Consider the following 18,314-nt stretch of genomic DNA (forward strand, 5'->3'; position numbering starts at 1 on the left):
TGAGGCTGGTTTGTTTTCACCAGTTCCTCTTTCCTGTCAGACACATGGGCACAGTACCACTTCTTTGCTAATCTATAAAGCTGTGAGGCAGAGTTGTCATCATACTTCATAGAATTCATTTAAGTTAGTTTTCATAAAGATATAATATTGATGAAAGTATTGCTCACCTTGTTTTATTTCTTGCTAATCAAACCATAGTAGGGAAAACCTGGCAACTCCATCCCTTCAGTAGCCTCCAGTTGATGCCGCGGTGGCTGAAATGACGCTTCCTTGAACATTTAATTTTTACTAATGCATTACCTACCTTAGCATGTGCTTTGAATGCATCAGCTTCATTTCTGGTGAAAATAAGGTAGAAAGTTCAGTGTTGCCATGTAAGATTTCACCACATAATAATATTGTGACAGTTATACAGTGATGCATTTATATAGCAGCTTTTAGTATTCCCTCAAACTCACCTTACTTGTGCCCAAGAAAGTAGCTGCTTGACACAGTTGAGACACATGATTAGCTTAACTAAGCTAATGCACTTGTATGAAGGAAGTATTCCAGGGAGACTAATTTCAGCCACTGCATCAGCATGATTAAAGAACAGCAAGGTGATGGAGTTGCAAAATTTCCTTACTGTGGCTTTGCTTTGCAGGAAATCAAACAGGGTGAGCAATACATTCTTTTCAGATGACCTTACTTGATATAGTTAAATGTAATACAGTAAACCCTCAGTACAGTGGACTAATTTGGGGGGAACTTAGTCCATTACGACTCCGTGGTCTAGTGGTCAGTGTGCCTGGCTTCTACTTCGCGGGCCCAGGTTTGAATCCCGGCCCGGGCAGTCGGCATGCAGCTCACCCAGCTGTTCATCCTCCCTCTCGGGCTGGTCGATAAATGGGTACCTGGGGAAACCTGGGGAAGGTAAACTGTGGTAACTCGGATGTCACACTGGCCCTGTGTCCCGGGGTAATGGGCTCCCTCCCACCACATGCTCAAGGGCCAATGCTACAGAGACGAGCAGCAAGGCCACGCCCTGCTACTGCGTATGCCCCCTACTTTACCTCTACCTTAGTCCATTAATGCCGAAAGTCTGTTATAAGCGGTGGAAATTAAATAATACATATAATACAGACGAACCTAATAAACTTAAGCACACTTGGACAACTGAAAATCATATAAATGTGTTGAATTTGGAAAGAACTTTTAACTAATAAATTACCTAATAATGTACATACTTATATGGTACCAGTGCTTCAAATTTTGGTGTGTGTGTGTGTGTGTGTTTGGGGCCCAGCGGATTGAGTGGAATTTAGATTAAACAGACTTTATTGTATTTTTGTACGGTTATTCAGATGGAAGTGATTTAGGCAGAGGAAAGAATTAGTGATGGTTACATGGACCTGTGTATTCTGTCTTGACCAAGCACATTTCTTTCCAGCCCAAGCCCCCTGGACAGCCCAAAGGACAGCAGTTACTGCCACCCCAGGCACATTCCCCTCCCTTCCAGCAGCCTCCACCACAGCATGCCTCTCGCCCCCCCCAGAGTGGGTCTCTCCCTGACTTTTCCATCAACCTCCCGGTCAGTATGAGGCAGTTTATGGCTGCACTTTTTTGCCCTGGCATGTTATAAGCTTTATAAATTCTCCAAGTTTGTGAAGTAGTTTTTTTTTATTGTTTGTATATTTCATTGTTTTAATGTTAATTTTCATCTAAATATACCGAATGTGCCAGCATGGTTTTTTTTATATTTTTTTTTATAATTTATTTATTTTTTTGGTTTTGTTTTGTTTATTTGCAAAACAGTTTTGTGTCATTAGCGTGAAGTAGATAGACATAAAATTGGCAAGTTGCTCATTTGTAATATTCATACTCAATCGGTAAGGTGATGGTCACCTTTAGTATCTGGATTAATTTTCCAATTAAAATAGAATATGTAATATGCTTCTCAGTAAAGGAATAACTTAGATGTTTTATGTTTGAGAAAATAATATACTTTTGAATAATGAATATTTTTTTCTAGAGATGTGATGATATTTAAGGATATCATGCATGCCTAAATATACTTAATTCATGGATTTTACTGAAGGAGAAAGTCCTGTTTCCGAAATAAGAAACTGCATCAAAATCTGACACCTACTTCAAATCTAAAACAAAGCAAGATAATAACATGCAAGTACTTGATGATATGAACATTAGCAGCAGAACACTTATATATATATATATATATATATATATATATATATATATTTATATATATATTTATATATATATATCTATATCTATATCTATCTATATATATATATATCTATATATATCTATATATATATATATATATATATATATATATATCTCTCTCTCTCTCTCTCTCTCTCTCTCTCTCTCTCTCTCTCTCTCTCTCTCTCTCTCTCTCTCTCTCTCTCTCTCTCTCTCTCTCTCTCTCTCTCTCTCTCTCTCTCTCTCTCTCTCTCTCTCTCTCTCTCTCTCTCTCTCTCTCTCTCTCTCTCTCTCTCTCTCTCTCTCTCTCTCTCTCTCTCTCTCTCTCTCTCTCTCTCTCTCTTCAACGTCATATAGTTTGCCCCTAAGCACTGAGAGGGTGCTGTATCACTTAAAACAGAACAGAATTCAGTAAATGTACCTATACATGACCAGCAAACTAACCTGTTGAATGCAGGATGTGTTTGTATGTCTCTTGCCATTAAGGGTGTGTGCCCTTTTACTTATCCATTGCCTTGGGACACAGTCTTTACATTCCAGTCCAGCACTGTTATTTTCCCAAGTCGTATGTTGTGCACATTTGAAGACTTCCTTTGGAATGTCGGTAAACAGTTGCATACAAAATGTCGGTTGTCTTGGCACAGAGGTGGTAGAGGGACTGACCAATCTGCTTTCTGCAGTGCCAACCACATTACTACCATAACATTGTACTTTGAAGAGAGTAGTTTATATTATTATTCTGGGGAGTGTACCAAAAGCCAACACAAGTTTCATTGGCCTGACCTTGACAAAGTGAACATTGGAACCTTTTTAGTCCATGGATTCTGGCTGCAGCCAACCCATTCCATGCCAGTTTAGAACTCACACTTGTCTGTAGATCAAAACAGCTGACTGCCTCTCCAGCCTGTAACTGCTGTTTTGAGCTTCAGCTGTCGTGCAAGGTGAAAGTTAATCATTAATCATTGATTCGGTCATTGATTCAGACTTACATACGTCACACTCCTGAAGCCTGACCCGATGTTGCACTGTGTGTATTGATGGAGAATGTTTTCCAAATTTCTGCTCACCAGCTGCACCCATGCTGTCTATGGATGGACGGACCAGTTGCTGCACTGTTATTTCATGAGCTACAGCATATAATATCACACTGTCCAGTTTAGTTTTTGCCTGATGTAGTCCTTGGAACATGATAAATATACTTATTTCAGTTGAAAGTAATCTGTATTAAGGTAAGAATGATTTCACTATCTGAGATAGATGTTTTCTCAAGACATCTTAACCAGGAAGTTTTGCATAATAATGATTTTGCTTCATTTTGGCACTATGACAAAGTTTTCGTCTTCTATTTATCTTCTAATCAGTACTCAGATTAAAACTCGATAATGTTGTCCAGGGTTGAGGTAGTCATACACTGGTCTGGTTTATGTTCATGTGATGACAATTTTTTTCTCATGGATAAATGTTTCTTGTGAAAAGATGAGGAAATCAGTAGGATGGCAGTGTAAAAGCGAAACACATGACTGCCCTGTGATAAGAAAAAACAGTTTATTATGTTTTTGTTTGTTTGTGATTTTTATACCTTGGCAGCCACTTCCTGAAATGTCTCAAATACATCAAGTACTTGCTTTTAAAATGTTTGAGCTCAACAAGCAGTCATCAGACTTGTCCATAGTTTCAATTAGGCTTAGAACTTGTGCCCAAGGAAAACAGAGTTGACTTGCTTTTTTGAGTTTTGTGATGATTATGGTGCATGTTTCCATACTCTTTTTTTTATTTAGTTGTTTGGATCTTGCTGTGGGTCCTGTAGGCTGTGTTGGCTTGTGATCCCCCGTGCTGGCCGAGGGTCTGTGGTTCACCTGAGCTGAGAGGTGTTGCGCTGCAACTTCCACTGGGAACTTAGGTTATGATTATATCAGACACACACACACACACACACACACTTTGCAGGCCCTTGGTCAGGCAGAAAAGTTTTTCCTTTTGACAGGAGAGGATACTCCCCCCCTTCAGCAAGAGGGACAGGGTGCATGGCATATGCACACAAATTCAGACATGCAGATATGTGTCTACTAAAAAGGAGAAAATATTTTAATCACACCACAGATTGATTAGCCTTTTTTGCAGTTACATTAGGTTATACTGAATTTTTCTTCATGTTTCATTTATAATTCCTTTACTATGTATTGTTATCTGCTGGTTCACAGAGGAAATGATAAGAATAAGTACATGGTATGATTGTAAAAAGGAAAATTTCTTGAAGTGGAAGTGGTGCGGCGGCAGCAGTCTTCTTCGCCTCCAACAACTTCTTTTTACTTCATTCTGTTACGTCTAAGTCATGGTTCCAGTATTATGCATTATATTTGCAAGTTTACAAGGGAAATGGTAAGAATAGATAAATTATGACTATGAAAAGAAAATATATGTCAGTTAAAGTAGAGGAGGAGCGCCTTTTTACATTTACCTGTGTTCCATGCCAGCGGCGGCGGCAGTCTTTCTTCAAGAAGAAACACACTCTCGTTGGAAGACTAATTATCTTGTCAGAAGGCTTCTTTTATTTTCAAGCTGACTCCTTTCCTGTAGAAAAAGTGAGTTATTGTAAGTCAGGCAGTGTGGGATGCTGCCTGAGTCATCCCTTCGCCCACCCACCGCGAGCCAGTCACAGACACAGAGATCCAGAGCTTTGTTTCAATATACCACAGAATGCATTTTTCCTGCGCTGCATAGCACATACCCATGGTAACTGCACAGCATACCTGGCATACCATACTGAACAAGTCTATTTCACTAGAAACATGCAAACTAAGCACTATGAAGCATGAAGACTAACTTCTAATGAATTTCCCCTAAAAAATTGCAAATGCAGGAAATCATGAATTTGCGGGGTCACCTACTCTATGTCCATGCTTGTGATGCATACAACAGAATTGGGAGGATATTGCTGTTTCTTATGGTCTTCCTTACTCCTATGCTCACACTTCTTTCATAACTCTCCAACATCTACTGAGTGGCTGCCCTTCACTGCTCTCTCCGTTACCTCTCAGTGCCCCCATACCTGCACAGAACTGTTTGAAACTAAATTCAGTCACCTCCTCTTTCTTTTACAAACCAAATTTTACACTCACTCATGCTCGCTTCCCAGACTGTAAATTTTTGCCATTGTGTCCAACTTTAAACCACTCGTCAACACAGCCGACACTGCCGTGACGCCAGTGCCAAGCATTTTTAATACACCACCAAGCGTTTGTTTATACAACGCCTAACGTGTTTGTATTACTCTCACTGTTTCTACCTGATTTTGGCGTCATTATATCATGTCATGCTAGCGGGGCCAGTGGCTGGCCAAGAAAGCCAGGTGGTAGCGGGAACAGTGATAAAGGGAAAAAATCAGAGATGCAGCCATTGTTGCTGCCACCTCACCCACCAAGCATGGCACAGTCACACTCACTGCAGGATACGAAAATGTGCTATAACCCAGCGGTGGTGACCTCTACAGCCAGCCATCTGCTTCTGTTTGGACGTCAGAGTCCATCAAAGCAGTGATTGTATTATACTTCTTCATTTTCCCCATAGAAGGTGGTGTAGTGGGAGCCATTATGGTAGAAGAATACAAACCAAACCAAGCGAATGCAGGAGACAACAGTGTAACAGGCAGCCAGTTGGGTAAATGCTGCCACCTGGGTGTCGGTACAGGTGCAGAATTGGATAGTTCGGTGAACCACTTTCATATATTTTTGTTTTTTCTGATTTTTTTCAATATTACCCCAAAAAGCAAAAATGACCCTCGGTTGAATTTCCAAACCATCAGGATTCCCGAAGTATTGGACGCTGGATTATCAAACTTTTATTTTATATTTATACTTTTTTTATTTTTCAACAAGTAGTTGTTGGAGAAATCAATTACATACAAGGTTTTTATTAGGATTTGGATTTGTGCAATCATGCTTTATTTTACAGAAACATGTGTCTTACTGGTCAAGAGTAATGATTTCTTACAGAGGTGTTAAGAAATAAAGAGTTTAAAGTGACATTGTAGGTGGGCAAGCCTAGACAGCTTAAGTGAACCACACCTGAATGCCATACACAAATGCGAGTTTCTCATGATATCTGCCTCTTGCCTTTACTGCAGGATCAGGGTAGGGTGCCTGAATACTACATGCCGGTGCCACTGCAGGTAAAGTTGCTGGACTTTTGTAGATTGTATTAACATGAGCTGGTCACTCACCTTCATCTGTCTCACTCTCCCTCCCTCTGTCTTGCACAAACAAGGATCCCTCAAAATGTTGTTATAGTCTGTTCAGACTCATTTTCTCAGCTTCAATCTCTTCCACTCTGATTGCTGACTGAATCTTCCTAAAACTTGTGTCGGAATCAATACACAGAGCCTCTCAGTCCTGCACTAGAAGAGGGGAGGGATAGAAGCAGGTGAACAGACTATAGTAACTTTCGATGTTGTAGTTTTTAGTCCAATAACCAGCCTGGAGGAGAGCCGTGAAGGCTTGGTTTAGAGTGTAATATATGTACATGCAGTGCAAGGTGGTTTAAAGATGTTACACTAGTATAGCAGTAGTGCAAGGCAATACTCCTAGTTGCCAGTTTATCATTCTCTGTACTTTTAAGGCCACTTGGAGTATCAGGAATTTGCATTGTTGCTGCCATGTGACTCACCAAGAATATCAGGCTCTTAGTGACCATAGCTGACTCACTCCACACAACACCTTCTACAACTTGATTTATTTTGTCTTATAGTTTCAACCTTTCATTTTAGTCTTCATAAATTTTCATTGCTTTTACATATCATTCATCGTAACCCTTTCAATACGTGACGCATACGTCGGCGTCTCAGTATGGAAAGGGTTAAGAGGAAATGGAAGAGGATTAATCCTCTTCTAAACCTCTTAATCCTCTTCCATTTCCTCTTAATCCTCTTCTAAATCTCTTAAGAGGAAATGGAAGAGGATTGAGGGGTTTAGAAGAGGATTAAGAGATTTAGAAGAGGATTAATCCTCTTCCATTTCCTCTTAACCCTCTCCATACTGTGACGCCAATGTCTGCGTCACCATATTGAAAGGGTTAAGTTGAGTTGTAAGTAGCTTTGTAAGATTATACTTTATAATGACAGTTGCATGGCTACAAACATTTAATTTTTAATGTATTTATTTTGTCAAAATTGATGCATAATTATAAAATATATTTTAAAAACCAGTTTTCGGTATCCATTAATTTGTAAATATTACTTTATAAATCAGTTTTGGGTATTTATTATTTTGTTTAGCACACCTTAATTTTTATTCATTTGTCCCGAAGTATGTAAACAGCTCAAAACATTACTGGAGACAAAAAGAAGGTTGATGTTCAAGATAAAGAAAGACTTGCCCTCAGAAGTGTGTGTTGCTTTCCAGGGCGCGATGCAGGACCTGAGCACCTTGCAGAATCAGGTGTATCCCAGCGTCCCTCACCAACGGCAGTCTGTTGCGTCCCAGATAAGGCCACACCACCACATCCCTCCTCACCTCGGCAACTCTCCGGCATATCCTCTGCTGCTGTCACCCCCACACGCCTCAGAGTCTCTCCTGCGTTCCAACTCTGACTCCTCCCTCCATCAGAACCTTCATGGGGGCAAGGCAGCCAATAACAGAAAAGGTGGGAAGAAAATACAAGTTGATGACTCAGAACTAAATGCAATGTTATGTTTAAAATACAGTGTCATGGATCCTCTTTGGTTTGACAGTTTTAAGTTTGCTCACAGTTGTCCAGGGAGCAATTAGTGAATAAATGAGTTAAATTGTTGCACTATACCCAAGGGAGGCAGGCTATTCTTGTGAAGATGGCAGTAAAGAAATAATAAATCAAAAACTTTTTATGTGCATGTTTTCTTCAGTCTCAGCGCCCGTGGAGGTTGGTCGGATGGACCCAGGTCTTGGAGTGAACCACATGACCCACATGAGACATAGCCAGGAGTTACCCAGGTCAGACTGTGAGCCGACACACCCTTCAGAGATCGCTGCGTATGTATTTATCCCTCATTTTCACCCTTTACACATATAGAAGTCAGTGCTGCATTACAGTAAACCCTCGGTTTCTCGGACCCACTTTTAACGGATTTCGGATTTAATGGACAAAGTCAGATGGTTAGAAATCCACGGGAACTGACCGAGAATAGTTATGAACCAACCGCACCCGGTAACTGCAGTAGCGTCTGCTATCCATCTCACCCTCCTCCCTTTATCAGATCTCTCTTACTTTGGTTACAGTAATCTTTTTAGCCCACCAGATGAAATATTTTCCTCCTTGTGGTTCCCATTCAGATGAAGAACATATTTACACCACAAAAAAGTCCTATGTATCAATCCAAGACATAAATGTAATGGAATATAGTGATGTGTTTGCAAGTGTTGGTAAAGTGTTTAGTGTAACGCAATATGATAATTACGAAAGTTAGGGAGAATGGCAGTACTCCGTGCCTTTCTTTGCCTTGGTGACGGGCGGCCACCCACACATCAGTACAATAAAGCTGGTGTCACACTGGGCCTTTTTCCTCCAACCGCATTGAAGGTAGGCACAATCTGCAACTCCAACTTTTCTGGGTGTGTGTCATACATGACCAAGGTCGGCTGCTCATATCCACAACGTAAACAAACCAGTTGGCTGTAAAAGTAGCTGTTGCAGCTTGTGCTGTTGTTAGTCAAATTATGAACTTGTTGCTACAGTTAAATGGAAGGAAGAAGCGGTTTTGGGTACAATGCTGGCTTCTTTTTTAATTCTTTTTGGCGAAGTTTTCATGCCTGTGGTCCCACAGCGCGGGGTGTTCTCTATCTTGTCAATTACAGTACTCCCTCGCCATATCGCAGTTCACTTATCGCCGATTTTTTTAATTGTATCGTCGGATTTTTCGCTATATCGCTAAGTGTGCTGTGTGGCTGTGCACACAACGTGCAGACAACATACGTACACATTAAGAACTATATATTCTTGCGTCTATCAATTTTGTCATTATTATTATACATACTTTTATATTTCTGCCACTAATAACGGACCTTCAGCATTAACGGACTAAGTTGCCCCCCAATCAGTCCATGGAATTGAGGGTTTACTGTATGTATCTATTCTTCCCTCAAACATATATATAAAGTGAGTTAAAGAACATAACTGATGGAGAGAGCCAAATGTACCTTTTGTAAATATCTATCTCCAGATGAAGAACTGCATGTATTCTTCCACTCATGCATGATGGTATGTGTGGATATCATGCCAGCAAAAAATGGGCTATCATTGACAAAGTAGGATGTTGGAAGCATTATTATGTACACCCATTACCCTGCTTATGCGCCTAGTTGGTCATGAAACCACACGTGATAGCGGAAATGCGTGATACCTGAATTGAAGAATCAGTGGGAATGATTCTGATTGGTTATTAGGTGGTTGATCTACCAACATTTTGTGCCTTTTGTACTTTTCTTTGCACATATTTTCCCATTCAACTCTACCAACATGATATATTTATAACACGCAACACCACCTTATTACGCTCAGAAAAGGTTTGGGGATTTTGGCAAGGTTGCTCAGCCATTGTTATCACTTAAAAAACAGGGGCAGGTTCAGTTCACTTGTCAGCTGCACAACTCCCCTTGTGGGGGAGGGATTCAAACCAGACAGTCAGCTGTGCACTACAAAAATGGCTACCAACAACAACAGCTCTCTCACAGTATTCCCTCAGCAGCTCTTGTAGGTGACTGTTTACCAGAAACACCAATCATAGTTGAATTACAGATATGTAGGAAATAAAAAGGTGCAGCAGAGGCGACACCAGCCACCCCCATATAGCTACGATGCCTCCTTTATTCACAAACACTGCCCCCCTCCACCTGCACAACCCCCCGTGCTACAACTTCTCAAGCTATTTGACTTGCGCCGCCATCTTGACCCAATTTGTTCGCTCTGTTGTGAAACGTTGCACAACATTTGGTGGCTGTATCATCAACCAAATGCAGGGAAGCTTTCACAGGTGTCATTGGAGAGACACACACTTGGCTGAATAAGCGGGAGGATGGTGTGAGTGTCAAGCAATCGCAGAGCAAGGATGGTCACTGACATGCACCAATCAGCTGCTGTGTACCGCACATCCCGAGTGATTCAAATCCACAGACACACCCAGGTTTTTTGTGAATGATAAACATTTACAGTGCGTGATAGCATGAGGATGTTGGCTTCTAGGGTGTGCGTGATAGTGGTGAATGACAGCAGAAGGTGCAATAACAGTGGGATGGGTATGAGCAAAATTTTGTGTAACTATTACAAGGGTCACCTTGATGTATTTCCTGGCATATAGAATACAGTAGCATATAATGTACACCCAACTTACTTTAGTATATCTGCTACAAATGATGGTAAGGGTAGCCTGTAACTTGACTATGCTGCACAACCACAATAACTAGTGCTTCATGACTTACAGTTTTTCCCTCTTCAGTGTTCTTGGTCCCAGAATAAATCACATCCAGCGGAGCTCCAACATCCCCATCCCCACCACCATACCCAACACAGGGGGTGCTGGTCCTGGAGGGGGGGGAGGTGTGGGCACACTCCCCAACACTGGTTCTTTGCCAGACCTGACACAAGTCCAGTACCTGCAGCCAATGAACCTTCCAATACCTGATGCTGACCCGAATGTAAGTGGTTACAGACTGCTCTCAAGTGTCACTGGCTTGCTTTAAAAGTTGCTTTGCCTATATGTTGTGATACTGTCTTTTAAACATGCTGTATAAGTTATGATTAATTGACAGTTAATAAGAGAAACAAATGTTATGAATATCAGCCTATTTACATGCATTTAGAATGATATGTTGAACTAAGTAACGCTGACCAAGATACCTGGATTTTGTACCACAGATAATATCGCCATTGTCTGTCCGGCCGGGGACCACGTTTCCCACTGGGGTGCTGGGTGACCCCTACAACAGTGGACAGGCATCCCCCAGAGGTACCTCTCCGGGGCCCTCCCCGTCTGTCATGCGCAAAAAGCCTCAGAAGCCCTACCAGACTACACAAACGAACCACAGAGGAACCCACCACAGCCAGAACAGAGTAAGTTGCTGCCCTCTCTGTTGCCTGACTTGCTCTGCCCTGCACTGCTTCACAGCAGCCACAGCTCACACCACCATGCAGATTTTGATTCATTAGTTTGTAGTTACTGAAAATTTTGTTTGTGTAATGGAGGCATAGCAAGACTAAGCAGTAATATGCAAGACATGCCATTATTTTTTTGGCTTTTCTGTAGATAGATATGAGGTCGTTCGTAGGTTAACATATTTTTCCTGAGATTTGTTGCTTCATCATTAGTTCATCACATTTTCAGAAAAGAATATGGCCCTAACAAAAGAAGATTTATTTTTATCTTTCCCCCATATCCAGTTTCCTTCCACTTCTTTCCCCAAGTACAACAACCAAATAAAAATATATAATGAGAAACATTAAATATAAATGAGTAATTCCCAGGTAAAGGTAATTTTTAGGCTTGCAGATTTATAATGATAATTTTATGGTAGAGGCCACAATAGAAAATAATCGGAATTATACCTCTGAGCATTTGTATCACTGCATTTGTGTGTGTGTGTGTGTGTGTGTGTGTGTGTGAATTTACCTAGTAATATTAAACAGGATTTGAACTAAGCTCATGTGTTTTAGTGTGTCTGTTAGGGGGGCTTATTTGTGTATGGGCATGCCTAGTGTATGGAGGGATCTTATTTATTTATTTATTTACATATTTTTTATCACTTAACCCTTTCACGTAACAATGATGTCTTTGGCCATCATCGGCTTCTGAGGTTTAGATGTGCCGGTGACGACCAAAGCCGTCATCAGAAGAAATATTTAAAAGATAATTATATATGATATTTTAAGGGCCACCATAAGTTGGGTGACAAAGTGCTGGTAGAGAGCAGTGGTAGGGGATGCTACCCAGCATTGGGCAGAGCTTAGCTGGCCACTGAGTAAGCCTGTGAGTGCACACCAGTGCTGAAAACTAGAAGCAGTTTATGTTATTTTCTGGAGTATTACTGAAAATAGACAATACAATACATTACACATCATTGGAAAAAAAAACTTTTTTCTGCTATGTTATGAAGTTAGGAAATTTACTTTATCTTGAATACTTTATTTTTATGATAGATTTACTTTGAAATAAAGTGTACAATTTTTGCATATTGGCTAACTTTTTTTTTTTTTTTTTTTTTTTGCCACCATCCTGTTTTTTATATAGAGAGTATAATAAATTGCAATTACTAAGCTTCACAACAAGATCAAATTCACCTCTTTAGGATGATTAATATTTGTGCTACAAACTGGAGCTAAACCATCTCTATGTGACTGGTTGCGCACGGCTTCATCTGATGTCACGTGTAACTCATTATTTTTGCAAATAGCTCTGACGTGAAAGGGTTAATGTTGAAGTGAAAGACAGCTTTATAAAGACCTCCTGATAGGCTTTGTCCTGTACATAAATAAATCTCCATTCTTTGTGTACATCCCTCAGTGTCACGCAAGTCACTGACGAGAAGAAGCTGTCTAGAGATTGCCACATACAAGCTAGTAGAATTCTGCAACTATTTCCTTTTATACTTTGCATTCCTTTGTATATAGTTTTAGTGTTATTTACTTCATGTACAATGCTCTCTCCATAGAAAAGGCATTTTGTAACATTTGACAGTATGAAAAATGTGGTGAGGAGCACAGACAAATGTGTGTGTGTGTGTGCGTGTGTGTGTGTGTGTGTGTGCGTGTGTGTGTGTGTGTTATAGTAGATGCTGTCCTAGTTTGTCCCCTTCCCTCCAGCCAGACATGGGGTCTGTTACAGGGTTCCTATTACTATTACTACTACTTACAGTTGTCATCTATTTTATATTATTACTATTACTTGATTTTCTGTTACTGTCACTTCTGTACGCATTACCAGTAATGTCATAACTTAACTGTTTTGAAAAGGAGCTTGTCTTTAAAATACAGCATGAATACAAAATGAACAATACTTTTTCAACTTAAGTGCAACAATTGGTTTGTTCTTAGTAGACACAACACAACTGCAGGCATACACAGGCACAGGGTGTGAGAGGAGCTTGATAGATTATGTGGCTGTAGGATGAAGCAGAACATGTTGGATGCAAAAGTTGTCAGAAGCATGTTGCATTGTTCTAACTACTTTGCAGTATCAGCAAGAGTTAGGATAAAAGAGAACTAAGATCTGATTGGAATAGGAAGGAAAATTAAGGAATTGGCAAGTGAGACTGTGAAAATGACCACATTCAGCCATCTAGGAGGAGGGTAAACTAATATATGAAAAGAGGAAAATTAGGAATAGAACACAAGTCTGGAGTAAGTGAGGTACATTAAACCTTCTTTTACAAACATTAACAACATGAAAATTTACTTTAACAAACATCAAGTTTACATATACATTTATAAAGAACAAATCACACCACAACCTAACACCTTAATGCTTTACTCAGTGTTAGTGCTGTTGTGTGCTCATGAACCAGTCTTCAGTCACACATTCAGGGATGGTGAACTCATAACGTTAACCCCTTCACTATGGCCGGGTGAAAACAGCGTCCCGCGCCGTTTCCGGGATCGCAGCGCTCGCCAAAGTTGAAATGTCGCTATTGAATATAACAAGCTTTCAGCCATAAATTCAACATAATCATCACGTATTATATATGAAAACATGCAGAATTAAATGGTGCACATAAAGAAACTCACTACGGCCGGGCCAAAACAGTGCCCCGCGCCGTATCCGGGATCGCCTTGCGCACCAAATTTCAAATGTCACTATTGAATATAAGAAGTTTTCAGCCATAAACTCAACATAATCATCATGTATTATATATGAAAACATGCAGAATTAAATGGTGCACATAAAGAAACAGAAATTAATTGATAATTTTGAGATGTAAGCATAAATATAAAGATAAAATAACTCGTATATTGGCTAAAGTGCTCCAGGACACAGTATGCGCGTCCTCAGATATGGTAAGGGGCACACAAGGATGCAGTATATGCGTCCTCGTGTTGAAGGGGTTAATAATAACTAGAGTGATACTTCGCCCCACCCCACATATATCAAGGTGCCGCACACTCCCTAGGTCACTAATTTAGTGGAGAAAAGTTACTATCCCCTTCACTACTTACATCTAGGGCTATTAACCAAAGCATTTGGAAACAGCAGAGGACTGTGGATAAATTTGACAGGGTGTGTGAGAGAGAAGATTAATGTAAATGTAGGCAAGATTAAGGTAACAGTATTTGAAGGAGCAAGAGAGCTATGCTGCGTTAAGGAGTGTAAAATTGGTTGGGGGAAGAAATATGAAGTGATAGAATTCAAATACTACAGGACAGTTCGATGTAGGTATGGGAGCATGAAGGGGAAATAGGGGTAGCAGGTGCATTGGGAGGGAACAAAGTAACAGATATGGATGGATAGAGAGCCTCATTTGTATCTGACAGATATTTGTAGAATGTAAAAAATAGGTCAGTGATTGTAGGAAAAATGTTTACAAAGGAATAATTCAAAAGTCCTCAACAGAAAAAAATGCTATTATCTATTACTTTGCTTTCTAGTACTATTACCCTATAAAGTGGGTATTTTACTATTTCTCTAAAACCCTGTAATAGTCTTTACTGTTACCTATTACTCTTACCCCATGTCTGCCTCCAGCAACCCTCATCTCTGACAGTATTCCCTCCCGTCTCAGCTATGCATAGACTTAAACTTTTTTGTGGTCATGCATGGTAGTGTATAAATCAACGTTTTCACCCTTGTTATTTAGTGTGTGAGTTGTTTGTTTTTCCTTTGGCTTGTGTTTTGTTTCAGAATCATTTGTCTGTCCCTACTGTTATTAATGCACGCTACCTCCATACATGTAAGGTTAGTACAGTGCTCTGATTTAGTAGTATTGATTTAGAAAAATTAACACTTTGCAAAAGAAAAATTCTGTCGCTCAGCCTTGCTAAAAACTAGACCTTTAGAGTTCCCTGTGCATATTATGTGTGGTAGTGCATGCAGTGTTGAACATTTTTTCAAGCCACTAAATTGATATCTGAAGTATGATCTTCAAAGTTTACTGAGACATAAATGCAGAATTTTTCTTATGCTTAATAAATATTAATGAAATGTACATAAAGTGCCATTAACATGTGTGCCAGTTGTTTATAAATGCTGGTGATATAGTTTACACTGGTCACTCACAAACAATTCCTCTGCTACCTTTCCTGAACGTTTGACTCAAGGTGACACTGAGAGGGATGGTAACCAGGTCATGCTGCAGACACACCGGCCCTGGCGCAGACACACCAGGGCACTCGACACACAGCTTATCCATCTTTTCATATTCCTTTGATGGTTAAGAGATAAATGTAAAGGTTTACTGCTGTAACATGGTGCCTGCAGAAAGCTCTTGTGTCACAGGATAAGGATTTTACAGTCACACAATCTCATTTTAATCCCTGGGAAGAGGTGCCAATAGCCCAAAGGTGGTGCCACTTAGTTAGTCTTGCATTATAAGCATCCAAAGGTTTGATGATTGAATTGAAATTTGTGATTAGCCATATTTACAGGCATACGTTAGTTTTTTTTTCTTGTGTGTGTGTGTATTTACCTAGTTGTAATTTTACAGGGCCTGGGCTTACGCTCGTGTGGTCCCATCTCCATATCTGTACTTGTCCAGTTTTTCCTTTAAGTTGTGCACACTCTTTGCCGATACTACATCCTCACTTAGTCTGTTCCAAACCTTTATGTTTCTTTGCGGGAAGCTATATTTTTTTTATATCTCAAGTATCTTCCTTTTCTCAATTTTATACTGTGTCCTCGTGCATTGCTGGTGTTTCTTACTTCTCTTAGTAGCAACTCCTCGTTATCTACTTCTTCCAGTTTATTCCACAATTTATAAATTAGTATTAGGTCTCCCCTTTCTCTTCTTTAATTCCAATGTTGGCAGGTTCAATTCCTTTAACCTTTCTTCATATGACAATCCCTCCAGTTCTGGAACCATCTTTGTTGCCATCCTTTGTATTCTTTCTAGTTTTTTCATGTGTTTCTTCTTATGGGGAGACCACACAGTTTCCGCATATTCCATCTTTGGTGTAATCATAGTGGTAATCATCTTTTTCATCATATCATTATCCATGTAGTGGAATGCTATTCCTATATTTCTTACATTCTATACGTATCTCCGAATATCCTATTTACATGACTCTGACTGTTGATTATCTTTTATTATCACTCCCAGATCTCTCTCTTCTTGAATTTTTAATGTTTCTCCATCTCCCATTCTGTATGTCCATTTTGGTCTCCCTTCACACTTTCCCATTTCCATTACATGACATTTCTTCACATTAACCCCTTAACGACGACTATGACGCTGGCGTCATATAATTTTTTCTGACATGGGTGACGAGCATGACGGCAGCGCCAGAGAGCGAAAAGCTCTCTGGAAATTGAACAGTGCGCGTAACTATGTATATGTCGATGCAAAGTGACTAACTGGCACCTTTTTTGCCCCTTAGACAACTCCGTGCTAAAAATAGTCTACAGTTCCTGCCTACGCATCTTGGCATCTGCAGAGCGATTATATTCCCTCAGCCGATCTGTTTTGGCAGTCTTCCCTTAGTTTCTGCTCGTCGTGTACATGCTGAGCGTAGTCTTGACACCTCCACTGATTTACCTGATGTTCTAGATGAACCAATATCTTGTTCACAGGAGTGTTCACGAAGTCTCTGACGTTTTCTTTTGCAACTTATGTGCTTAAGCACATACCATGCAAATTATTTACTAATGAATGTTTCTTTCTATTAAAATTGGATAATAAAAATAAGAAATGGGTAATAAATACTGGAGCATAACTACAAACAGCCACTCAGCTGATAACTGTAAACAAACACGCCATGTCAGCAGTAGAACTGGGCAAGTACTGGTACCAGTGCTGGTACTTGTACTAACAGCACCGGCTGTATCAATAACTTTAATTATTCACTAATAAATGCTTCTTCCTATAAAAATCAGGTACTAAGGATTTGAAATTGGTAATAAAAAGTGGATCTTAACCACAAGCAGCTCTTCAGCTTATAATCATAAACTAATAGACAGTTGTAGGCACCACTAACCGAAAAGTTAGTTTCGCTAACTGGCAATCCACTAACTTAAAAATTAGCTTCGCTTACTCTAAACCGCTAAACTGATAAAGAAATTAGTGGAAGCTAGCGCTAACTGCTAACCGCAACTTTTTTATGTGGATTTAGCTTTGGTTTAGTATATTGGCTGTAAAATCCTTAAAAGCAGACCTAGTGACCTGAAATTTCAATATGTTGTAGCTTAGACATAGAGCTTTCCAGAAAGGTATAGCATGCCAATATCAGATGATGATAAAGGTCTACACAAATAAACAAAACAAACAAACAAGCAACAACAACAAGAGAAGAGAAAGAAGCCTCCAGTTTACCCTAAATCCGTAAATTTACGCATTTTTTACTTTTTTCCATAACTGACACTTTTATTTTTATTATTTTAGATTAGTTTCTTGTGTTGTGAAAAATATTAAATTATTGTTATTAAATCCCGAGTTCAAAGAGCTGGAAATAGAACATGTATTACCCTAAAATACCAAAAAGTTTCCCTAATAATTGTCCAATTAGCCTACTTTATGGCATGATTTACCCAAAAGTGGAAGCCCTGGAATCATTGTGCCATGTGTCTCAACTGGTGCTGTCTGCCCACGACAGACAAGAACAAACTTGTATGATTTTTTAATGGACTTAAAGTTAGTGGAGGAGGAACTACATTTAGCGGAAGCTAATTGGTCCGCTAACTGTTTCCAAAGTTAGCGAAAACACTAATCAGCTAACGAAAAGTTAGCTTTGCTAATTAGCGGTTAGAGGATTAGCGGAACTGTGCCCACCACTACTAATAGACCATGTTTGCTGTAAGGCTGGGCATGTACCAGTACCAATTCAGGCACCAACAGTACCAGCAGTACCAGTAGATTGCTCAGTGCTGGTATCGTAGGGTACCGCCCGTGCAGTATTCAGTATTTTTGATACTGGCAATTCATCACACACACATCTATGCATGTATA

General features: G+C 39.8%; 1 protein-coding gene across 6 annotated transcripts in view; it reads left to right on the top strand.

The window, feature by feature from the left end:
* LOC126986875 (putative uncharacterized protein DDB_G0291608) overlaps positions 1-18,314 on the top strand; it is a 53,674-nt gene that overhangs the window by 3,177 nt on the left and 32,183 nt on the right. For 4 of the 6 annotated variants that reach the window (XR_007740013.1, XR_007740014.1, XM_050843346.1 and 1 more), the window contains exons 2-8: positions 1,430-1,570; positions 6,329-6,373; positions 7,602-7,842; positions 8,081-8,207; positions 10,667-10,865; positions 11,086-11,280; positions 15,059-15,112. Coding sequence is in view for 4 of the 6 variants with exons in the window: in XM_050843346.1 (XP_050699303.1) it covers positions 1,430-1,570; positions 6,329-6,373; positions 7,602-7,842; positions 8,081-8,207; positions 10,667-10,865; positions 11,086-11,280; positions 15,059-15,112 (1,002 nt within the window). In the remaining 2 variants the exon portion in view is untranslated. The remainder of the gene's footprint in view (positions 1-1,429; positions 1,571-6,328; positions 6,374-7,601; positions 7,843-8,080; positions 8,208-10,666; positions 10,866-11,085; positions 11,281-15,058; positions 15,113-18,314) is intronic. The other 2 variants (XM_050843347.1, XM_050843345.1) reach the window with 1 other exon arrangement.

The sequence above is a fragment of the Eriocheir sinensis genome, chromosome 63 (genome assembly GCF_024679095.1).
Source record: "Eriocheir sinensis breed Jianghai 21 chromosome 63, ASM2467909v1, whole genome shotgun sequence".
NCBI classification, from domain to species: Eukaryota; Metazoa; Arthropoda; class Malacostraca; order Decapoda; family Varunidae; genus Eriocheir; species Eriocheir sinensis.